A 25,301-nucleotide genomic window follows, 5' to 3' on the forward strand; every position below is an offset into this window, starting at 1 on the left:
CGGAAGCTGTGGACTGGGAAAGCAGTCTTTACTTTAGCCACGTAAATAAAGCCTCACCGAAACAAGTGGAAATGACCTTTAACAGATTGTGCAATTTAATTTTACTGGTTACAATTATGAATTAGACTAATAATAAGAGATCAATAATTAGTGTTCATAACATTATGAGAAACATCCACAGAAAAAATGCCAAGTTGGCTTTATAATAAGTTGCATGTATATATATTGTTTTATAGATGCTGTTGCTGCAGTGTGCGGATTTTCCCAGTCAAGCGAGGCTTTTTTCTCAGGTTTCCTCTGTGTGCTGACGTCACACACGCACTCGCGGCTGTATTTAAAGCGCAGTCTCGCGTCTGCACAGTTTCACTCGTGTTATGGCTCAACTCCACTCACTGCATGTGTCCGTGGGCATACTGGGCATCTCCGCCGGTAAGCTGCTATTTTCATGTGTCAGTTACAGTCCTCCTTTGTGCAGTTATCAACAGCTATCAGTATACATTTTAAATAAATGTATGCTAAAAAAGTAAAGTGATATCATATTTATACTTCAAACTTCAAAAAGCATGATTTGAAAGCTAAAAAGTTGAAAACCTCTGCTTTAATTTTAGTCTGTTATTTGTATTTATTATTTAAATATATATAATATATGCTTATGCATGTTGTTTAAGTTTTAAAAAACTTACAAAATGAAGCAGGCTACACTGATATCAGAGACCAACTCTATCCTTATCATAACAAAACATAATGCAGATATTTAACTATCACGTTCATAATTACCTGCAAGAAACTGTTAATGACAACAGTTAGTTTTGGTTGGTTGCCAGTAGGTGGCTCTTAGTAATGAGTTTTGTTCTGATCTTTAGGTTCTCTCCTGCTTTTGGTGAACAACTATGCCAGCTCCCCTGAAAAAGACTTCATCCCCCATACTGCACTGGGGATTCTGCTCCTCATCATTGCTGCCCTCTTAGTGTATGCAGGTTTGTTTTGAGTTTTAATCAATTTGTTAATTTGTATTAGTTAGAGATTTGTATTTATGCATAAAAAAATGTTAATTGTTTCTCTCTCAGGTGTCCGTCGCAGTTTGTCCCATGCCCAGCTGTTTTCCTGTCTGTGTCTGACTGTCTCTGCTCTGTGGTGTGGCTCAGGTTTAGTGTACATCCTGGCAGGGCAGGGCGTGCTTAAGTCCACCACAGAACTAAGATACTCTTTGGTCCCCGGCCTGGCAGCATTTACATTAGCCCTGCTCCTCATAGGCAGTGTCGCACTGCTGGTAAAGAAAGCAGTTCTGTGTCTCATAGCTGTCTGCATTAGCTTAGCTTGTGCCCATCAAATAGCTGGTCTGTCAGCTGCAGGTTTTGGCCAGTCTGCCACAGCTGCTAACTACCTCCTTGTCTGTCTGGTGGGTGTTTACTTTGGTTTTGGACGTCTGCTGTCCATCATCTCTCACGGTAAAGTGGAACCTCCAGGAACTGGTCTGAAAAGAAAAGCTGAGTTGAAAACAGAGCAGAACCAGGGGTGTGGTGATGCAGTGTCTGTGGGTTTGGTGATGAACTTGCTGTCTGCCTCTGTGTTAGCCTGTCCTCTGTTAGATGCGGTCCCTCAGCTCTTCGTCGGTCACGTCCCCTGGCTGTGGACGGCTGGCGTCTTCCAGCTTGGCATGTGCGTCCTCTTCTACCGAGCCATGGACACTCTAGCTGCGACTTTTTACGGCTTCACGGCTGTGCTGAAATTTGCAGAGGGCTATAGTGCTCTCCTATCATTATATTCAGTGGAACCCTTCTCCCCAGTTCCCTTCCCTGTTGTCTTCTCTGTGCTTTTCTCCATCCTGGCTCTGTTTAGTTGCCAGAAGAGCTTGTTGGAGGGGCTCTACCAGTTATTCTTTGCAGCATATTGTATTGCCATTGCAGCCCAGCCTCGAGGTTTCTTCCAGGGAGGCACTCAGGGTGTACAGGTAGCTATATTTGTAGTCTCTGCCGGCATGCTTTTAATTACCACATTCAATATGGTCTCTAGTAAAATGATTCCCACAGGGCAGGGCTACTTCAAGGCTGTAGTAACCAGGACGCGGGGTCTCACTCTCAGAGCCCATGATAAAGAGCTCCATGCACCTCACCTGGGCTACTCCAAATATGCAGATGCAGAGGTGTTAGGTCACGCCTGCAGTGTGCTGGCTGCTTTTGCTGTCACAGCCACAGTTGGTGACAGAAATCCTCTGTCTGTGCTGGTTCTACCCTGGGTGGTGGTGGCTGGTGGGGCACTTCAGCTGCTCTGCGGCTCAGTAGCTTTCTCTCGGGGTAAAACTTTTGAGAGCACAGTTTTTATTCTGTATGGGGTGATGTGGACAGTGTGGGGGTTGACACGATATGGAGGCCTGTACGGTGAAACCAGAGGCTTTAATGTGGCCGTTGGGATCATCAGCTTCATGCTGTTTAACTGTTTAGTGACGGTGGCCGCACTCTTTCTAAATGTTGCCTGGTTTGCCTATGCACTCACCTTCCAGCTCATCCTAATCAGCTTCCTACTGGATGCAGTAGGTGCGCTGCCTTATGGTTATGACATAGGAGTCACCATTATCTTTGGTCTTGTCAGTTTTTATTGTTTTTTGGCTCACATTTTCAACAGCACCTTCCAGTCCCCCCAGATCCCCTTAGGAAAACCTTTAATAAAGCTGAATGGGGTTGGAGGAGGGGCAGATATCTGTCCACATCTGCCAGCCCGCAAGGCCTCATCTGTCCATCATATTGCAGGTAAGAATGTATGAAAGAAATTGATGTGAATTTTAAAATACAGTAGTTTGCATACTTGATTTGAGTTGTATTTTTCTTCTTCTCCTCTCCTCTCTTCTGCAGACATCATGAAAAATGGTGGCATATGTGGAATGCCAACAGACACTGTGTATGTGCTGGTGGCAGCATGCAACAGGCCCGATGCAGTTGTCAAAGCTTACAAGTGAGTCTCTTTTTTTTGTGAGTGTGCCCTAATCCACATGAATTTATCAGTTCCCTTTCATTATTTTCTAATTGCTGTTTGACTTCAGGGTGAAGAAACAGGCACAGGACCGCCCCATGTCCCTGTGGATCTCTTCCATCAAGCAGCTGGAGCCAGTCAGACACCTGCTGAGCCCTCTGCTCCTGGACTTCATGGAGGCTGCGTGGCCCTCCTCTATCAGCTTGGTTATACCCAGAGGTAGGTGTGTGGATGAGGTTTGTGGATATTTGGTTGCCTGATGGTGCATGGAGCATCATATGGATTTCTTGTCTCACACAGGCCCATGGATGGACACCTTTGGTTTGGGAGAAGCTTCCAAACATATAGGGACTCCACAAAGCATTGCTATCAGGAACCCAGACTGCTCTGTGGCCACACACCTCATAAACCTGGTAAGGCCCGTGGATGTGAATCACTGCATGCCTCAGGCAGCACTTACCGGCTGTGAATACAACTGCCTGTTTTTGTTGCAGGTGGGGCCCATCGCTGTGACCTCAGCCAACCCTACAGGCGAGGCAGACACAACACACCACAATCAAGTTTACGCCAAGCTGGGTGACAAGGTGGACACAGTATTTCAGTTTTATTAAATACAAGATGCACTACTGCTCTTACATCCAGTGAACCTTTTATTAAATTATATGTGTGTTTTGCTTGGTTAGGTGAACGGGGTGTTATGTGATGGACCCTCACCAGAGAACATTGCATCCACTGTGGTTGACTGCACAAAGATTGAAACTGGACACATTGGTTTCTTCAGAGTTGGTCTCATTCCTAAATCCAAGGTAATATAAATAGCCCCTCCTTTATTTTCATTTTAAGTTAATCCTTTCAATTTTGTGCATGCTCACACTAATATTCACTGTTTTATTTTGGAAGGTTCTTCAGATCTTTGAGGAGGTTCGGAAGCAGCATAGACAGGGGCAAATGAATCCCACTTATGAAAATGATTGGTGTCTGCCAGACACGCAAATGGACAAACACTCAGGAGAGGACAATGCAGCAGAGTCAGGAAGAGGAACTGGAAACACAACACCATATGAAGCTTCCCCTGAACCAAGTCCAGTCCTTAGAAATGGGTCATAGTATCGATGCAGTGCTTCAAAATGCTGCCTGCTGTACATTATTATATGTTCACAAATGGCTGTCAAATGAAACCTCATAATCAGGTCTTCTATTGTGGCCAAACTAATGTTTTCTTTATAATTTTTGTCTGAATGTTTTGTACAGGAGTCAACTTCATGTTCATATGGATAATAATTTAAAAAACACTAATGTTAATGTCACTATATGACAATAATTTGTGTTTTGCACTACACATATCATTTTTGTATTTATACCGTTTGCACTTCTATGTGGAAATTGTGATTTAAAATAAGAAATAATAGATTTTACATGTTTTGAGGATAAAATTATAATAAATTATTTCCATACAATTGTTACCGTGCTATTCTTATACAAATGAGTGTGTTTTTGTGTCTTTGTCATTTATCAAATATATTCAATGAAACATTCACATTAATATTCACAGATCACTGCTCAGCATTAATTGACTGATTGCTCTATAACTTTATATAATCTGCAACATAATCTAAAATCATTATGGAATAGAGCCACGTGAAGCTGTGTCAATGATCATAATCAAAGAGTTTCATTCCAAAAGTACAAGCAGTGAACGTCCCAAAACAGATAAAAGGAATGCAAAATTTTAGCGTGAAACATGTCATTTACAAAACACCTTTCTGATACTGTTCAGCATTGAAGAGAATTAATAATTGTATAAAAACACATTATCTTTAATTTAATAGTGATTTTTACATGGAAAACCACAAGTTACATGCAACATTCGATTTCATGAAAACACAACAGTCATCACGCAGTTTTGCAAAGAACTAGTTGAAAAAGAGTGATGTCTAACACAGACCATATATGCTTTTGATAACTATCGTTGTAAAATGTCAAATCTTTTATTGACTGTCCCAAGTACGACAAGCTGTTTCCTCACTCTGATACCAGTTGTAGACCTATATCATTAATTTCATTCAAGACAACATGACAACATGTCTATCATTTGTTAGGATTGATACCTTTTGCTTAATGAATTTGTGCCACTTTATTTGCAATTCAGACCTTCCAGATCCTATTATGTCCCAAATATGCGTAACAAATTGATGTTGATTTTTGGTAATGTTGGCTATAAGCCTGATATCTGGATAATCACTCAGTGTCCGAAAATCACCCTATGCTAAACTTTCTAAATTAATAATGCTCATACAACGATGAACAGGACATGAGAAAAACGTGAAAAACACGAAAGTAGGAAAAAAGTGCCACACACTTTGGCTCCACATGCGTCTTTTATCCATAAATATTTATTCATTAAATACAAGAAAAATGAATGTGGTACTTCTTTCCTACTCTCAAGTCTACTTGCAGTGATCAGCACCTCACTACAGTCTTTGATGTGTGTTATTTTTCCACTATATATTGATTAGGGTCAGTTCACCTTTATAACACCATGTTTCATAATGCAGCAATGCAGGTGACAGTGCATCTGTACAGATTCCTTAAATTTTAGGTCAGGAATCTAATTTCAGGTAATCCATTTCACAGCTGCTCATTTCATTCTCTGAACAGGTGATATTGATAATGTAGTGATCCTGAATGTAGATGGTTGCTGAGCTCTGTCTGCAATATTCAGAAACTGACTTTAAAAGTGGACTCTACCAATTTTACACATCCACACCTGACTACATGTCTTGAGGAGCACTACTGCATATGTGAAAAAAGTTTTATAATGTGATATTTTGACTCGTTTTAGTTTGTTTTTGTCCATCATGAGTCCAACGTTGTTATAGGATTGTGATACAAAATCAGTTCACTCTTTAAAGGAATCAGTGATGATTCTTAGGCAAAACTGAACAAAAAAATGTTTTTGTTAGGTTATCCCAACTTTTTTTGTCAATGCATAGGAGATATTCAACATTAATCTGGAAAAAAGACCAACAGTGCTGACACCTAAAAACCGTCTAGTCAGCAAACACTGCTTCAACTCATTTATACTATATGTTTTTCTGTAAATTCTCCCTACCTCTTAATTCAATTTCTCTTATTTTCAATGAAACACAGTGAATATTCTTATTCATGTGCTTTGTCACCTGATAAATAAGCAAACTATTACCAGAAAACAGACTGAGGAACCAAGAGCTACACAGGCCCATGAAGAGGTTTCAAAAACTTGTTATTTCCTCTCTTACTGAATAATTGAGTAAACAGGCTGTCTGGACTAAAGACTACAGTCTGTCCTCTGCACACACTGTTTACCAGAGTGACTAACAGCCTGTGGAGCTGGGTGAGAGGACATCCGCACCCAGGACCTCCGACTAACCCATAAACAGCTGTGTTTTTGTCAGACTGTGTTTGGGTATTTATGTGTAAATGTGAGAGTGCTTGTAAAGCATGTATAAATATACCAGTGTATTATTTAAGCTGTCTACCAGTGCTTACACTTTCAATGCTGTTTTCACTGCTAGCACAAGATCATTGAGAATCTTGTTTTCTGCAGAAGTACAATCCAAACAGAGACAAGTCATGTGTGGTTGTGTGTGTGTGCGTGTGTGTGAGTGCATGTGTGTGTTCCAAAACTTAATATGATGACTCTTTATTATGCTGTTCTTTCCAAGCATCCAGCATAATGAAACTGAGGAAAAGGGTGTTACCATAATAATGATCAATTGAATGAATGAGTTACTAACCAAAAGCATCAGTTTCCTTGTTTCATGACATCACTAGATATATTTATAAAGTGGGGAAATCCCATGGAAATGGTGATGCCTAGTATCTGTCATTTGCAGCATAATGAAACTGGGGAAGGGGTTAATATGTTACCGTTATCATGATCAATTGAAACAAACAACCATTATAAAGCTCTTTTATAGTGAGTGATTCCTGTTAATGAGTTACTTAGCAGCAACATAAGTTTCCTTGTTTAATGAAATCACTATACTGATCATGTATACTTTAAAGTGGGAAAATCCCATGGAAATGGTGTTTGAGATACTGGAGATTATGTATCAGGAAAACAATTTACTCCAGTAACAACAAGAAGGAAACCCAATAGTATTTCCTTATTGTTAGCGATGACTCAGTGTTTGAGATGCTTACATGGAACTGGGAATCATTTACTCCAGTGACAATAAGGATTTGAATCATGTTTTGAAGAAGGAAACTGTAATGGTATTTCTTTATCTTAACAATCAATTATTCATCTTTTTCTATCTTTATCTTTATAATCCCAAGGGATACCAAGGTGATGAATCTGTTAAAAAAAACATTCATCGTATGGCCTCATGCAAGATCCACTCAGATTCCCAACAGATTCTCATGATGCACATACAAGTGATTTAAGAACATTTGTGGTATTCATCAACTTTCTCTTACTTAAATTTTTCTCTGAAGTATGAACCTAATGTACAAATGTTCCAGATCAGTCGTACATCTTATGAAGAGATCATCTCTGCCTTTCTTCACAGGGGGGATATATTGACTTACAAGTATAATGTCCTAATCATAATAATAATCAAATTTAGAAATTAAATAATGACTATGATGATTTCTGTTGTTAAAACAATTATATGGCACAGTAAGAGCACACAAAGTATTTTGGCCATTTGTTATTTTCGTGGTAAGTTGGTTCAATGTTTTTTAACTTAATTTTTAATTAGGGCTTAGTTTTTTACATTTTTAATTGCATGCAGTGTATATATATATATATAATCTTCGTATACAACATTGAATGTTTGAAATTGTAAACCCCACTCAGTTGCACCACATGAGCAAAAAAAAGCCTGAAAATCAAGCTTTTTGAACAGAGCAAATACTATTTAAATATTTTTCCTCTTGTATATTCATGTCACTTACAACAAAATGCATCCAAAACTCAGTTTTCAGCTCAAGTCAGCTTTCAGAGTTCATATAACAGGTTTGTATATAAAGTTAGTCAAAAAGGTGCAATTTTTTGCTGACTTATCCAAAAATAAGAAGAAAAAAAGAAATGCAAATCTGCATGTCATAATCATTTTATCAGGTTATGATTTGAGCCAAACCCTGCTTTATTTAGTTTTTTGCGATGTGGCATGTGCAGTGCATGATGTCATTATTTGTCTATTATATTGTAATGCCATATCCACACATACAATTAGTGTGAGTAAGATTTTATTAGATTGGACTGATTAATTATTTTGTAAGTAGAAATAATACAGCTGGGTGTGTGAGTATGACTGCAATGTAGACTGTGCACTATTCCCTGCACTCATTTTCTTATTTGGAATATAGTGTAAGCTCAAAAAATAATCATTTTCTTTAATGTTGAGCTGGGTGTGACCCTTCATGCATCAGTTTCCAGTCTGGGATCTATCTAGCATATCACGTTTCTTGTCACCTATCAATTGTTCACTAGTAAATAAAGGCAGAAATACCCTGAAAAATATGTTTTAAAAAATACATGGTAATAAATATAATGAAACCAGCTATATCATTATAATGTTTTTAATTTAGGACACATACGTTACACAACATCAACACATCACACATTTATTTGCACAAAATTACACAGTAAAATAATGCACAATGAGCTTTACAGGAAGAGGAAAAATATGTTTTCGGATGCACTCTTAAAACTAAGATAAGTGTACAGTATAGTTTAAATGTGTAAATACATATATACAGAATCGGTAACCATTTACAACAGTCATTCAGTTCAGATTGTTATTATTATCGATATATTATTTGAAACAAATTTAAATATCAAAGTTATTGCTGTTTCTGCCACAGTGACATTATTTTTCCTAAGTTGTCATATGTCAGCTGAGATTCTTCATCCCATGCTACTTATGGCATTGGGAAGAGTTTATTGTAACATTTGGCAAGACGTATATACTATAAATATTAATTTTCACTCAATCTTTCTCGTATTGTTCATAAAGTGTCCCTGAGATGGTGGAATAAAAATGGGGAAGCTGAAGAAGCTGATCTTATAGGTAACCAGACTGAAGAGGCTCACTGAAGGACTGAAATTGTATCCCTAACAATCACACCACTCTGCTTTTCACTCTGTCAAAAATCTGTTGGACTTTTACTGCAGGGACACAGCCTTCCCTCACAATTGTGATGGTCCCTGTAGAAAGAGGAAGACAGGTTAGAATAATTAAGTGCCTGTCAAAACAAAAACAGAGACATTCTTTTGGAAAAGATCCTGCACTCTACCTTCATCAATCTTCAGGCAGTTGACCACAGTGGAAGCAACAACCTCGTTAGACTCCCCGTCACACAGAACCCCTTGGATCTTGTGCCCCAGTCGGCTGAGACAAAACAGATGGCAGAAGAGGGTAAGAATATATTGTGATAAACCAATAAAGCACACATTTGTTACTCAGATACACAACATATATTGAGATTAATATGCTGTAAAGAGTAGCTTTCAGAAGCCATCTCAATACAAAGTGTGTCAGTTAACAGCACAAATGTATGAGGTCCATAAAATGCATTCTCTAAGGAGAATCTTACTTAATGACCATGCTGTGGTGGGTGCTGTCTGGCTCTCCGCTTGGATTGGCTGAGGTAATGGCAAGGGGTCCAGTGATGTCACATAGATGGACGGTGACAGTGTGGTCAGGGACACGGATCATGATGCTGTCTTTTGTACCAACACGGTCATAAGCTGGTCCCACTCCTACACAAAATTAATTAAAACATTTAAAACATGAGGTGACTGTCATCTTTTTATGGTAAAATAATGAAAAATCAATGAATGATTGATGCTGTTTTGGTAGTGTACCTAGTCTTAACAGCCAGTCCCCTTTGCTGACGATGCAGCTGATGCCTCCAGGATACACATTCCTCATAAACTCCCAGAGCAGTTGACTAAAGGGAGGTTTGGCTGCCACCAGCTGTTCCACACTAGAAATGCAAATACAGATGGGCTTCTCTGCTGGTCTGTCCTATCAAGTCATATAAAACAGGTTAATGAGTTTCACATCATGTACAAAATGTTGAGATTGAATTGGACATGTCTCATATGAAACTTTTCATTCTTACTTTAATGTTATAGATTTTCTCTATCGCCTGAGGGTTCTTGCAGGATGCAGCCAGGGCATACACAGTATCTGTGGGAACACCACATACTCCCCCTTCCTCCAGAAGACCAGCAATCTTCATAAGACCACTTGTAAGTCGAGAGTTAGCCAAAGGACAAGGTAGTTCTGGAGCAGTCTCCTGCCTCACTTTCTCCTGAGACAGGTCAAAGACAGAAGGGAAACAAAAAAGTATAGAGTTTACATCAAATCACATTGGAATGAAAGAGAAAATACAACAAGAGTTTCTTGATTGGATACCTTTAATAAGGCAGGACCCATAGGTAGAAGTCTCTGTGAGAAGATGCAGTTCAACATAGATGCCAAAGCTCCATATGTACAAATTATGGAAAGCAGCGCAAGCATTGTCACTGTGAAAAAAATATTGTCACAATGTTGTAATTCCAAGGTAGATAGGTTTTTTTTAAAAATGTGCTTAGAATAAAATCTTTTTATATATACGTACTTTCCAGCAGGTATGGCAGTCGCTGCAGGGTGGAAAGAAGGAAACAGACCAGTACGACCTCCATGAATGCAGTTAGAAACAGCAAAACCAGGTTCCTATAGGCAGCTGACATAAACAGTGGAAGCAATTACAGTGGAAGCAATTACATCTTAAATCTCAAAAAAAATGAGAAAACCAACAATTACAAAAAATAATGTGGTTAACCTTACCAATCAGCATGAGGAAGGCATTAATAACGAGGAAAGCAATGGCTCCTGCTGTAAAACCGTAAGCAGCACCTGTGGAAAGCTGAAGCAGGTTACCTAGAAATGAAAAATTTGGGATCAGAATTTTGTGTAAATTAGTCAAAAACAAATCTACATTGAATCACATGTTTGTACTGCTGTACCTGCAAACCTAAACCACGTCCACGTGGCCCATACTGCCACATAGATGGAAGACATGACTGATCCAAACCGGCCTGCTCCTGTGACTTGCAGCCGACTGACGTAGGCCTGGATGATAGCTCCTGAGATGAGGACCCAGGGGATAGTCAGATGGAGGAAAGAGGGGTTTGTACTGGAAACAGCAGCATGAAGAGCTGAGAGAGCTGCAACCCCATTTGACAGGTAGAACAGGGCATCTGAAGTATGGTCAGTTTGGAAAAACACCTCCTGGTCTCCCTGTTTAGACCTGCCACATGTCAAAGCCTTCTTTAGCTGGTCACTCGAGATGGGCTGTGGTCCCACAGGGATGAGAGACTTCTCTGCGATGGTGTTGATGAGACGTGAGAAGGTACCATATAGGGAGGCTGCAGAAAAGAGAGAGCAAGCTACACCAAAGAAGATGTAGTATCCCTGGATAGGGATCTGGGGAATTGTGGAAACTGTGAGCAGGACAAAGAGCAAGTTGTGGATCAACTCCAGGACATCCATGTTCAGGCTTCCACAACAGAGCACCAATGCTGCCACCACAAAGAACCAGTTCCCCACCATCATTTCCCTCCCTGCGGTCACTTCACTGTCCTCCACAATCAGAGCAGAGGCCACAAACTCATCCCAAGCTTTGATCAGCCAATATGTGGCATGAAGACCAAACTTTGTAGTGTGGTAGCAATCTTGGCGCAGATGGGCGTAGTAGCTGGAGAACAGCTGGGCAACTGAGATGATTGACACCCATACAGCTCCCAAGCCAAAGGACTTCATGTACCCAAAGCTGTAGAAGGCGAAGATGAAGGGTAAAACAGTGTCACAGAAGAAACCCAATGCCATTGGTTCTGCGTACTTTGTGTTTTTCTTCTTCTCTTGGCCACTGCTTTGTGTGCTTGAGGAGTTGGCGGTACCAAGCAGCAGAACATTAAAGAGGGGGGTCCCGAAGCCTTTGAGGGCCAGACGCTGAGTCAGACCTTTGACAAGCAGAGCAGCTGAACCATAGATGGCGAAGATCAGAATGAGCAACTCAAGAATCCCGGAAACCACCAGAGCCCAAGAACTTGCAACCAGAGCCACTGCTTCAAAAATTAAAGTGGCAGTGATGGCCCCAAAAACAAAAGGCATGATGTAGTTGACTGTGGCAGAGCAGAAGGCAAGGAGAAAGGACAGAAGGATATAGGGGACAAGGCCAGCGATAGCTGACTCTTTTATGTAAAGTGGGATCTCTGTGGTGGCATTCAGAAGCATGTAGTTTGTCATGTTAGTGGACAGCGACATGTTGTTCAACATTGCTGTGGGAGGTTCAGTTACTGCACCAAAGTAGATTCGAGTGGCCCCAAAACTGCCCCAAAGAGCAGCATAGCCAATGAAGGCAGTGCCACTCAGATGATCATATTTTCGAAAGGAAAGCAGGCCGGCCACCAGTTGGCATAGACCACCAATCAGGATGAGATGAACACCTGAATAAAACACATAAAATTAAAATTACTAAAACAAGTTTATACTTTTTATCATAATATTAAAACAGATTATCTACAAGTTTTACCTGCAAGTATGTTCTCTACCCCTTGTGGTGCAATGCCAGTGTGTGCTGTACTGAAGTTCTGTAGAAGTACGAGGAATGCACTGATCCCATTGGATAACATGCCCAAAACTCCTGGCTCACCATAGAAACTGGCTGGAAAACCATCTGATGTAGTCATTGTCTCTATCAAAAAGCACTTTTACTGGAAAAAAAATCAACAATGGATGCAATTTAACAGATGACACAACTTATCTATAAATGTATATGTTTGATACATTTTCCATTACAGATAAATTGCAAAACCAAATAAATATATTACACAAAGGAATACTGAATCATCTTTATTGTTATTAATATAATATAATAATAATATTATAATGTACTATTATAATCTTATAATATATATAAATATGATATATTATATCACTACATTGCACAAATATGAAAGCTAGTTATGTGTACAGAGCCATGTTATTTGTGGTTGGAAAGAACAACTTAGTGGTCATTGAATGATAAATACTAAAAATACTAAAAGTTAGTGAATTTTACAAAAATAACAAACAGAATAAAACTGAAGCTACATTAAAAGCAAAGCAGATGTGATAATGCCTTTAGCAATGTAAATGTAAACCACAAATGTAAAAAAAAAAACATTAAACTTCTGCTTCAATGAACTAAATTAGATGTTACCAATGGACTATATTCAAGTTAAAGTCACATTGGAAAACTCCCTCAGGCTAGTTTTTTTCTTATCTCCTGAAATACCTCTAGAAACCTGAGAGTCTCCAGCCCTGCCCAGTCATAAGTGGGGTGACCCGTAATTGTAACAGCAGCAAGAGACACAGAGAATATGTATTCAACATTCCTGCTATAATGACCATGAAGTCAGTTTTATCCATCACTAACAGATATTGCAAAGCACAGCATGCTGAGGTACTATTAGATACAATTTACTAAAGACTCACGATTTTAGTATTTTCTTTTGCAATAGAACATGTAACTGTATTATTTTTGTATTCAGCCAATGTTAAAAAACAAACAAACATATTATCCCTCTTTGTTCATAATGTGGCATTTTGAAGCTTACATACAAAACACAATCAGTAACTTTAGAAAAAAAGGTCTCACCTGATATAGATGCTCTGTGAAATGAAGTTGGGAGTTCTTCTGGAGAGGGGATGAAACATTTGTCATAAATAAGACTTTCCTGTGTGTAGGAGGAGTTCATGAAAATTCCCCAGACTCACGTACAATCTGCAACCTGAGCAATGACATCACTGCTTCTCACCTAAGTCATAAACCTGAATTCCTTCTTCCTCATTCTCTGGGGATGGTGATGTTGTTTCTGACAATGATGAATACCAGCTAGATGGAAACCCCTCCTTTTAATCTGTTAAGGATATGCTTGCCCTTCCCTGTTCTTTCCAGGTCAGTATCAATAGCCACTGTAACTCATCCACTATATAAGGCAGGTACCCACTCAATCTGAACATCATCAGCATCCATCTGAACCTGCTGACTGCAAACCTGCTGCATCACAGAGAAAGAAAAAAGAAAAACAATTTGAGAAAAACTGAAGCCATGATCTCCACACTACAGGTAAAGATACATAATATTTGTTCAGGCTTTTTTAGTTAAATTAGTATGAATGATTATCCCCATTAATGCCTATGTTATAGGATATTTACTCAGTCTAATGAAAATAATATAATTTAAACTAATATGTAATAACCAAACTATAGCATGTACTGTTGTTAGGGGAGAACAGAGCTCTTGTTAAATGTTAAGCAGATTACATACACACCTGTTAGAGCACCACCTCCCCAATACAGTAACTCTCAACAGAGGCACACAGGCTGAGCAATATTCATGATAGTGATGCCAATGCTCACTAAAATTGAATTAGATGTGTGTCTGACAAGGAAAATATCTCAGCATGTCCACAACCAGAAATAGATTTGAGCTGTACAAAACAACAATGAAACATTTCATCGAAATATAATAAATGCTTCCCTTAGGATGTTGAAATGTCTTTACTGTGTGTCCTGCAGAAAACTATTAGACCAATGACAGCTATCAGAGGACTGCATCAGTCTGCAGTGGAAGGTAAGCTGTTACAAACACAAATTCTACTTGTTTGGAAAAATAAACTACATTTCTCATTTAATAACTCCTGACCTCTTTTCTTCTATTTCCTCATTATCTTCTTTGCTGCGTTTCCCTAATACAGTCTTGAAGCAGCCACGCCCTGAGGAAACAATCACAGCCAGTTTTGGGAAGTTCATCAGTGAAGTAAAGTCTCAGCACTTATCCTCTGTAGTCCTCCACCGCAGTAAAAGGATGGTGCTGGACAGCATTGGAGTTGGTCTGATTGGCAGCACGACAGACGTGTTTGAACTGGCCCTACAGCACTGCCAGGTGAGTCAGTTATTACGGTCTTATCTGACATAAGCAGAGACAGATGAAAGCAAAAACCTGACATTATACAATCAGTGTTCATAAGTCAGTGCAAAGGTTGTGTGTGGACAGATGAAATGAAGGGGGGGAAATACTCATTATTATCATAATAAATGTAGTCATATAACTTGGGACCAGAGAGGGGATTTTTTTGTTTGATGACATATGACTTACAAAGAAACTTATTCAGCTTTCATCAACTGAAGAGTGATGAGCCAGAGCTATTTAAAGAAAAGTTCACAGGATAAGTGTGTGTGTGTGTGTGTGTGTGTGTGTGTGTGTGTGTGTGTGTGTGTGTGTGTGTGTGTGTGTGTCTGTGTGTGTGTGTGTGTGTGTGTGTGTGTGTGTGTGTGTGTGTGTGTGTGTATATGTGTGTGTGTGTGTGTGTGTGATGACACAATTTAAGACCAAAACATTACATTTAAAATGTCCTTGGAACCATTCCCTGTGTTAACTCGTCTGTGGCTTCCCTTCAGCACATGTACGCCTCTGATGACATCAGCTCTGTTTACGGACGCAAGGGCACCAGGCTCTCCCCGACACTGGCAGCTTTCGTCAACGGAGTGGCGGTGAGTATAAATAGGTGGAACAGATGTGTCACCATTATCCCATGTGCATTAGACAATTTCAGATGCACTAATCCATAAAACCATTACCAAAACCAAACTACAGCTATGGAACAGTCTAGAGAGCCAACCACAGGAGGACTGAAAATGAATATGACCTCACATTACCCTTCTACAGAAATTTCCAAAATGATGTATGCAAACACTGGTTGGCCTCTGTTCCCAAATAAGTCATTAGGGTGCTGGGCCCATTTCTGCAGCCAGTATTTGCCCTCTATGAGTCAAGCCTGTTACACCAATTAAAGAGACTCAGATTTGTCATTAAACCCATTGGCCACAGTGAGGATTAGGGACTTGATAGCTATTGTTTCATTTGATTTTTTTTTAAAATGTGTCCTTTTGCTCACAGACTCACTCAATGGACTTTGATGATACATGGCACCCCGCCACTCATCCCTCAGGAGCAGTCCTTCCTGCTGTGTTAGCACTCAGTGATATGATGACTGCTAACAGCAAACCTAGTGGCCTGGACTTCCTGCTGGCTTTCAACGTTGGCATCGAGATCCAGGGCCGGCTGATGAGGTTCTCTAATGAGGCCCACAACATCCCCAAGAGGTGAACGCCTAGGAGCCTGAGTCAAATCAGACACAGATAATTATAGTTATATTAGCAACATTGTAGGGTTTGTACTGTACTTGGTATCCCTAAGTGATTATTTCATGCATACAAAGCCTGTTTCTTATTTCTATATTTTGCACAGAGAAAAAGTATCCACATGAGTCTAAAGCCCATTCATATTTGACTCTGCTGATCTCTGCAGTGTGGTTTACAAGGAGGTCAGAAGTGTAATGTGAATTTTCTTAATGGTGTCAATGAGCTGTGAAAGGCATGTTTTTATGTTCCTAGACAGCAGAGGCTCTGTAGGTAGTGTTAGTACAATTATCCATGTGGAGGAGAATATCACAGAGGTCTCCCTTTGCAAAGTGTTTACGAGTCAAATTACCCACCACATTATTTACTTGTTTATCAAATACTGAAATGACAAAAAAAATATTTTTCCTTTAACACCCCTGAGCTGTCTCTGCATGTGGAGAGTCACATAAAGAAGAAGTTGTTTGTATGGAGCTCTGCTGTAGCCATAATGACCCTTTAAAATGCTCCTTTAGTCACAAAACTCCTCACCAAAAACGTTCTGTCTTCATCACCAGGTTTCACCCTCCCACTGTAGTGGGGACTATGGGAAGTGCAGCAGCCTGTGCTCGCCTCTTGGGTTTGGATCACTCCGGCTGCAGTCATGCTTTGGCCATTGCTGCCTCTCTATCTGGAGCCCCAATGGCTAATGCTGCCACTCAGTCCAAACCCCTCCACATCGGCAATGCCTCACGTTTAGGACTGGAGGCCGCTCTGCTGGCCTCTCGAGGCCTAGAGGCCAGTCCGCTGGTCCTGGATGCTGTCGCAGGGGTAGCCGGCTTCAGTGCTTTCTATGAAGACTACGTGCCGCAGCCTTTGGGCTCACCTAATGATGAAGGTCACATGTTCCTGCTAGAGGAGCAGGACATGGGTTTCAAGCGCTTCCCTGCACATCTGGGGATGCACTGGGTGGCAGATGCTGCAGCCTCAGTCCATAAGCTTCTTGTGGGGGCTGGCCATGGCACTGTGTCCCCAGCTGAAGTTCAGGATATCCTGCTCAGAGTCCCCCACTCTAAATACATCAACAGGCCTTTCCCTGAGTCAGAGCACCAGGCACGCCACTCTTTTCAGTTTAATGCTTGCAGTGCTCTCCTGGACGGTGAGGTGACTGTGCAGTCTTTCACCCCCGCCGCCATGACACGCCCTGACCTGCTCGCTCTGCTGAGCCGTGTTCATGTGGAGCATCCCCATGACAACCCAGCTAATTTTAACCGCATGTATGGCGAAGTCCAGGTGACACTTGTTGGGGGAGACATCCTGAGGGGACGCTGTGACACCTTCTACGGACACTGGCGCAACCCACTGACCAATGAGAGCCTGAGGAAGAAGTTCAGGAACAACGCGGGGATGGTGCTTACCTCCGAGAAGGTTGAGAGGCTGATTGAAGTTTTGGAGGAGCTGGACAGACTTGAAGACTGCAGCCCCGTTCTCTCACTGCTGCAGTGAACATTTACAGATATACAAGATAACAAAAACCAAAACATCTTGTACACAGTAATTAAAAATACTGATTTAATCTGTTGAGCCATGTTAGAACAATGTTATGTAGTGTATATTTTGCAAAATATCCTTATTATACCTGTATTATTTTTATATTATCAAAAACATAAATATGAGTTGTAAAATGTGATCAAATAATGTTTCAAATGGGTAGGAAAAGACAGATTTTGTACTGAATAATTTGAAATATCAATTTTATGTTTGAAAATTACTGTACTTTATTTTGTATGTTTGTGTCAAACAATTTCAACACTGTAATGTTTAATGCTTTTAAATGCAATGGTATTCTCTCTTTGACATTTCTTTCATTTCAGTTGTAGCATTTGTAGTTGTAGTATTTCCATTTTTATTGTAATAAACCTACTCAAAACCAAAAACTGAGAAAGTGTCCTCTTGTTTGACATCTCTTCCTGTTAGTATTTAAACATATTTCTGAAGAATATAAGCAGTAGTGCAACAATAAGTTAACGGCAAACATTCTATATTTTCCTAAAGGAAAAGATTATGTGTAAAAATTAGGAGACAGGAGTTCACACAATACAGCCCATTAATCTTTCACTAGGTTAATTTAAAACCTGGTAAATGTCAATAAGGAAACATGTTGAGCGCACAAAAGTCAACAAACCATGTGTTTTGTCTGTGTGCATTTGAACTGTAAATAAAAAAAAGAATGTGGAGCAATGCTGGGAATAGGGGAGCTGTTTTCCTCATTCCAGTCTCTGGTCCTTAAGTTAATATATTGCGTTACGTCTGTTCAGGAGGAAATAAACACCTGTCCTGGAGACATGAAGGCTCTGATCCATGCATCTACCCAGCTCAGTCATGCATGGGATACAATGAAACCAACATGTTTTTAGCACTGTCTGGGCACGCCTGTATGTGTTGGCACAGCTGAAATTTAAGTGTCAACATTAATAGTGTACTAAGGAAGAGGGCTCTATATTAAAGTGAGTTGTTGGTCTTTCCCAAGACTGGACAGACAAAGTTTAAAAAAAACTTTACCAAGTTCAAAATACACCAAAAGAACCAACACCGTCTCATAGAGCAAGTTTAATATCTTCCTGTTGTCCAAACGTACAGTGAAGTACAGTAGCGTCTTGTTATTGTTTTTATGTATAGCAATGTTGGTCTCATCTTAGGGGACCACATAACCTCTCTGTATTTTGCATCATTTTCTAAACTTGTCTGGAGGAGATGTTAATACCCAGATAACTGATATTACCAGTTGTGACAGAATTGTGTATGTCCTGGGTTACAGGATTCAGTGAGGTAGATGAGATAGTAAGAATAAGTGATTTGAACCTGTGGTTTATGGTATAGCCTGAGATTTGTTTTGTAAATCTTGACGATAGAGTAAGGAATTTTTGGTATATAAATTAATTTTGTATTCTACGTTCTATCATGTAATTTCCTTTAATTTTCATGGTGTTGTCTGTGTGGTAGCACAAGCAAGGGGTTCAATAAAATTATCTAAAGGCAGAGAAGAGAGCGGGTCTCTGTCTGGTGCACCTGTGCAGTGTGAATCTTCGTGATGTGATTCCATTAGTGGTGAGAGTGGCCATGGGTGTATCATATAATGATGTTATCCAGTGAATGAACAACCTTTTGAAAACCAGTGAAAAGGAAAATCCAATTTACTTCATCAAATGTTTTCTCTGCGTCTAGTGAAACTTCTTTGCTTTGTTTAGTTGAATGTTGATTAAATTTAAGATTCTTCTGATGTTGCTAGTGAGATGAAGCCAGTTTGGTCATTATGGATTTAGAATGAAAGTATTGTTTTCTAATCGAGCAGGGCAGTGTTTTTAAAATTTGAAATTTGAAAGTTTGTAATTCATTCCAAGTGTATTTTTTGGAGTTATTAACATAGTTTTCTGTTAGTTATTTTAATTTGTTTTCTAAGTTACTTACATAATTACTACTTTTGCCCTTCTTGTTCCTTGTTCCTGTTTCCCTTGGCATTGTTGGAGATGTATTTGAATTGGTTGTGTAATTATACGTATTTGCGATAAGTTGCATGGCTGGGAAAGTGTCATGGTTAATGGTTTCATGACGGGAAAAGTTGTTGGACACTTCCTTCACTGTGTTTTATCACAAGGAAGGAGTCCCATGGCAAATATAGCAATGAAGACAAAAGGCCCAGAGCAGGTAAGACATTAAAGTGTAAAATAACCTTATGGCTTTTGTACTGGGACACGCTCAACAACAAGGTAATGGATTTAACAACAATGATCATGATTTACAGGTGTTTTCTCTCTACCCACAGCAGATCAGAAAACGACACAATAGAAGGGAAACCACAGAGATTTGAGCCTCTATACTGTACATCTATAGATGTGACATACTATACATGTATATACATGTATAGTATGTAACATGTAACATATCCTTGTGGCTTTTGTACTGGGACACGCTCAACAACAAGGTAATGGATTTAACAACAATGATCATGAATTACAGGTGTTTTCTCTCTACCCACAGCAGATCAGAAAACGGCACAATAGAAGGGCAACCACAGAGATTTGAGCCTCTATAGTATAGAGGCTCAAATCTCTGTGGTTGCCCTTCTATAGATGTACAGTATAGAGTCTATACTGTACATCTATAGATGTGACATACTATACATGGAGTTTCCACAAAAAAACTTGCTATATTTAGCATGGGAAGAAGTCCCATGCTAAATATAGCAATGAAGACAAATGACCCTGAGCAGCCAAAATGTTAAAGTGTAACATAACCTTGTGGTTTTTGTACTGGGACATTGGGTCAACAATTAATGAACAAAACATATGAATGTGCCTTGTTAGTGAGTGGGTGGGAATCCCCAGAGGACTGTGGTGTGGAAGGTATCTAGCTCTTTTTGTGCGTCATATTTCAACATTCAGGAGAAATTATTAATATGGGGTATTTGTGAACTGAATATGATAATATTAAATACTTGGATAATATGGACAAAAAATGTACTTGCCGACCTCCTATTGGAGCTTCATCGAATAAGTTAAGTTAATTTCCTCTTGTGTCTGTTATGGAGATTTCATTAATTAATGGTAAGTAGAGGAAAAACACGAGTTCAGTAACGGCTTCAGTACTTTTTTGAATGATTTATTCTTGCAAGAGGGATTTTTCAGTGAACAGTACACAGAAAGTGTATCTTGTGATTCTCTTTTTGACGAAGTTACAGTGGACATAAATGTTCCATTACATGTCCCAGAAGCAGGAAATTTTAATACACATTAAATACAGTAAAAATAAACAAGGCAAACATAAAATATTGAAAATAAGACATGTTCAATCTGTTCACAGGTGATGTGGGGGGAAAAAATGTTTTCTTCTTATCGATACAGGTCAATTTCAGACTAACACCACTACATTTCACATGACTCAACATAAGCATATACAGTGTTGGTTGGTGTTTTTGAACTCTTCATAATTTGCTCTATTTCTGCATAAATATTACCCTAAAATGTGATCTAATTTTCATGCAAGTCCTAAAACTAGATAAGGGAACCCAATTAAACAAATGAGACAAAAACATTGAACGTATTCATTTTTTTTTTTTAATAAAATTATCCAGTTTTACATATTTGTGTGAGGCTTAAGTATGAAAACCCTTGTTTTCAGTAACTGGTGTGACGCCCAGCAATAATTTCCACTAAACATGTATGGCAACTGTTTATCAGCCCTGCACATCTGCTTGGAGGAATTTTAGCCTATTCCTCCCTACAGAACAGTATCAACTCAGGGATGTTGGTCGGCTTACTGCATTAACTGTCTGGCTCAGGTCCTCCCACAGCATTTCTATTATATAGAATTAGGGTCAGGACTTTGATGTTGCAACACATGAACTTTCTTCTGTTTTAACCATTCTTTGGTAGAGTGACCTGTTTGTTTAGGGTAATTGTTTTACTGCATGACCCATTTTCTATTGAGCTTCAGTTCATGGATGGATACCTTGACATTTCCCTGTAGAATATCCTGGTACAACTCAGAACTCATAGCTCCATCAATGACTGTGACCTGTCCTGGTCCAGAGGAGGGTAACAAAGGTGTTCTTTAGAAATTGTTTTGTAACCCTTTCCAGCCTGGAGAGCATAAGCAACTCTTCTTCTAATCTCCTTGAGATTCAAGCCATAATGAACTTCCACAAACCTGATTGTTGATGGTGAAGACCCAGATTTCTCTTCTTTAAAAAAAGGCACAGCTGCCCAGACTCACACCTGATTGTCATCCCACCTGACTCTACTTTCAACTTCAAATGAATTCATAATCCTAGAGGTTCAAAGACTTTCACCTCGCACAAATATGTAAGATTGGATAACTTTTCTTCATAATTTAATGAATATGTTTTATGTTTTTTTGTCTCAGTTGTTTAATTGATGTCTCTTTATCAAGTTTTAGGACTTGCACTTGCATTTATGCAGAAATAGAGCAAATTTTAAAAGGTTCAAACATTTTCAAGCACCACTGTATGTTGGATATTTAATGGGTCATGTATTTGAAGTATTATGAGTGACATGTATTTTTTGTATATTTCAAGTCTGACTCAATAGTCTGTGTGCTGTTTAGTATAAACAATAATCTCCATGTCTCTACCACAAAAAGCCAAGTTAAAATTCTGATGTCTCTACCTTTCATTTTCCCCCAAAATGATTGCTAACCTGGTGAGCAAAGGCTATAAGTATTCAAATGGCCTAATTATTTGATATAAAAGTGTGATAAACAGAAACAGTCCAGCAATAAATGGCTTAAGTACTGACAATATAAACCCATTAAGACATAAAGTAAAATATCATGTAAAGAGTTTCATAAATAATGTCAAAAAAGCAAAAATACCAGAGCCCATAGGAGGTGGAAGAACTATTTATTTTCAGCAGAAAAAGCAATGTTTCTTATAACTCTGGTTTTCCTTCACATAGTAAAGATAGTCTTCTTACACACCCATTTGAGTATACTTAACATACATTACTAAACATTTTCAGGTGTTGAATTTTTCACTTTTTATGCTGAATTAAATGTACTAACATAAAAAAATGTAAGCTTTTTCACACATCATTAAAATAGCAGTCACTGCTGAGCAGAACTACATAGAAACTGTGTCTTTGCAAAGCCAACTGATGTTATCTACCCCATCTTCACAGCTGAACACTATATGCAAAGTAGGTGTAACAGTTAGTGCAGTGATAAAAGCATTCACACGCAGTCCTAACATGACCCTTCTGATGTATGGTTATAGTTTGACACTTCAATGAGATTGTCGTCTGGATCTCTGAAGTACAGGGAGGTGATCGTCCCCACGGCTCCAGTCCTCTCCACTGGACCCTCCTCAATCTGGACTCCACAGACCTGCAGAGGAGAAGAGACCACATAAACTGACACTGAGCATGATAACCCCAAAATGGACAAGAACATACATATAAAGTTAGCTGGTTTTAAAAGAATAACCACCTTAGCCTACAAATAAAAATGTTATATTCTAGAGATCAAAAGAGATATAAGTGAGTTAGTACCTTCAGATGTGCAGCTACTGTAGCCAGAGGGGTTTTGGTGATGATACACAGGTCTGCAGAGCCTGAGGTTGGATGCTTGGCTTTAGGCTCAAACTCCTGGCCCAGCTGGTGAAGGTTAAACTTCTGTTTCCCAAACCCAAGAGCTTTACGGTTTCCCTAGTTGTGGCAGACACGGCATGTGTGGGTGCATAGAGCAGTGTCAAATGACAGTCAAAGCCTGCCATCTAGTGGATGGTCTCAAACGAATCAGAGGGACAACGGCAGTATTCCTGTTGTCGCTATATAATGCACACATTGCTGTTAATCGTACAACCAACTACTAGTAATTCATTGATATGCACTGGAATACCTTAAAAGTGACGACCTCCATGCCCAGAGCTGTGGTGTAAAAGTGGATGGTGTCTGGCACACTTTTCACTGTTAGCACCAAATGGTCCAGATGGCTCACCTCAACTGGACAGGTTCCCTTGAATCTGACAAATCCAAGTGTTTGGATGGAGACCGTCTACAACATGTAAAAACAAATAAATTATACGAATACAGATATTACCGTTGAATTCTGCAGCAATAGCGCCGCAGTGTTGTAAATAGAAACTGCATTCTGTGAACGAGAATGGCCTTTTCTCTTGCAGTGTTAAATGTCACAACATAAACATGAGGCATATTACAGGAACAAGTTAGGTAGTTAAACATGCACTTCATCAATGTATTAGGTGTATCACTTGAGGTTACGATATTTAAAATAGACAGAGTATATAAACTGCTGTCACAGTCACAAAAGCAGAAGCAAGTTAAAAGACTGATAGTGAAACTACATGTAACGTGTGTTATATTCACATATAATGATAATAATTACCTTGAAATTATTCCTCTGAAGGTACCACAAGCGACTTCCAGCCGCCCGCAGAGCCATCCTTGCCGTGTCTGAGTATGTACCATACAGTCTATGGACTATGGTCTGTACTTCCTTGTTTTTTCCACCTCTGTTGACTATAACACCTCTGTGGACTATAACACTGCATTGCGCGCTGGTTTACAGCATCGAGAAAAGTAGAGTATGCAGTTATATTAAAGTTTGTAAGAAAAAAAACACAACTTGTGACTTAACAACTTCTATCTGCCAGAATTCAGACCCCTGGTGCTTCGATGTCAAGGGTAGTTTTAAAATAATTACATGCGACTGGATGTTTTCCAGTCAAAGTGAAACTCCTCCAGGGTTTATTAACGTTTGAGAAGTCTTAATTTTTAATTGCAATTCTGGTTCAAAGAAGCCTTACCAATTCAAAGTATGCTGTTTTGGCAAAGTTGATACGGCTATATTTGGCTACAAAATGCCCTTTGTTCAGTTTGAATGGGGATTTCTTTTGTTTTTTTGTTAATAAATCCGACCAGTAGGGGGTACTGTTAATAACTTAATAGATTCCTAAAACAATACAAAGTGTAAGTGCATTATATTATAGTGGTGACAAACTGAAGAAAAAGACAGTTAGGGTCTGAATACTTGACCTCAACAGTGAGATCTGATGGCCCTGTTGTGCTGTGAGGGGCATTTTCCTGGTATGGTTTATTTTAACAATTGCAAATCAATACAAAGTTGTTTTGAGTGATCACCTTTATCCTATGATGAAACATTTCTATCCTGATGGGAGTGGTTTCTTCCAGGATAACAATGCCCCCATCCATAGGGGAGGAGGGGTCACTGAATGGGTTTATCAATATGAAAAGAAAGTGTGACTCATATGCCATTATTTTGGACTGACGTGTTAGACAGCACTCTCTAACATCATCAAAAGACCAACTGAGTGAATATCTTTTTGAATGGTGTTAATCTATTCAGTCGAGTTCAGAGACTGTACAATCAATACCATGGCAGACTGAAGCTCTTCTAGCAGCACATGGTGGCCCAACACCTTACTACTACTCTTGTGTATGTTGGTTTTTCCTTTGTCACCCATCACTATGTATATTATATTGAGCACAATGGCTGTAATCAATGCACATATTACTGGAGGAAAGCCACCAACCACCTGCTACTTGCCCTTTTACACTTCTGTGAGGCCCATCA

At 39.4% G+C, this 25,301-nt stretch overlaps 4 protein-coding genes across 5 annotated transcripts; 2 read left to right on the forward strand and 2 right to left on the reverse strand.

Annotated features, from left to right (window-relative positions):
* Window positions 1-374: 374 nt before the first annotated feature.
* LOC133986053 (uncharacterized) lies at window positions 375-4,415 on the forward strand. Its single transcript, XM_062425827.1, has 9 exons — window positions 375-429; window positions 864-977; window positions 1,068-2,747; window positions 2,850-2,949; window positions 3,038-3,186; window positions 3,268-3,380; window positions 3,462-3,551; window positions 3,651-3,773; window positions 3,868-4,415. Exons 1-9 carry the CDS (start codon window positions 375-377, stop codon window positions 4,072-4,074), a joined length of 2,631 nt encoding a protein of 876 aa, XP_062281811.1. The 3' UTR covers window positions 4,075-4,415.
* A 4,135-nt stretch (window positions 4,416-8,550) lies between these two features.
* Window positions 8,551-11,773, reverse strand: LOC133986090 (uncharacterized). Of its 2 annotated transcripts, none has more exons than XM_062425868.1 (10): window positions 10,973-11,773; window positions 10,794-10,886; window positions 10,585-10,689; window positions 10,380-10,489; window positions 10,084-10,275; window positions 9,824-9,986; window positions 9,553-9,601; window positions 9,253-9,347; window positions 9,058-9,163; window positions 8,551-8,954 (listed from the first exon to the last, which is right to left on the reverse strand). In XM_062425868.1, exons 1-9 carry the CDS (start codon window positions 11,766-11,768, stop codon window positions 9,078-9,080), a joined length of 1,689 nt encoding a protein of 562 aa, XP_062281852.1. In that variant the 5' UTR covers window positions 11,769-11,773; the 3' UTR covers window positions 8,551-8,954; window positions 9,058-9,077. The 2 variants fall into 2 exon arrangements, with proteins under 2 accessions (XP_062281852.1, XP_062281851.1); XM_062425867.1 differs by having other exon boundaries at window positions 9,553-9,718.
* Window positions 11,774-13,989: 2,216 nt separating this feature from the next.
* On the forward strand, window positions 13,990-17,787 carry LOC133986134 (cis-aconitate decarboxylase-like). The gene is made up of 6 exons (XM_062425930.1): window positions 13,990-14,118; window positions 14,571-14,625; window positions 14,750-14,937; window positions 15,453-15,545; window positions 15,952-16,157; window positions 16,751-17,787. The coding sequence occupies exons 1-6, from the start codon at window positions 14,101-14,103 to the stop codon at window positions 17,676-17,678; spliced, it is 1,488 nt and encodes a 495-aa protein (XP_062281914.1). The 5' UTR covers window positions 13,990-14,100; the 3' UTR covers window positions 17,679-17,787.
* Window positions 17,788-22,571: 4,784 nt separating this feature from the next.
* On the reverse strand, window positions 22,572-24,343 carry glod5 (glyoxalase domain containing 5). Its single transcript, XM_062425823.1, has 4 exons — window positions 24,093-24,343; window positions 23,586-23,741; window positions 23,237-23,392; window positions 22,572-23,072 (listed from the first exon to the last, which is right to left on the reverse strand). Exons 1-4 carry the CDS (start codon window positions 24,147-24,149, stop codon window positions 22,932-22,934), a joined length of 510 nt encoding a protein of 169 aa, XP_062281807.1. The 5' UTR covers window positions 24,150-24,343; the 3' UTR covers window positions 22,572-22,931.
* Window positions 24,344-25,301: the final 958 nt, after the last annotated feature.

Source organism: Scomber scombrus, chromosome 9 (genome assembly GCF_963691925.1).
Source record: "Scomber scombrus chromosome 9, fScoSco1.1, whole genome shotgun sequence".
In the NCBI taxonomy this organism is placed as follows: Eukaryota; Metazoa; Chordata; class Actinopteri; order Scombriformes; family Scombridae; genus Scomber; species Scomber scombrus.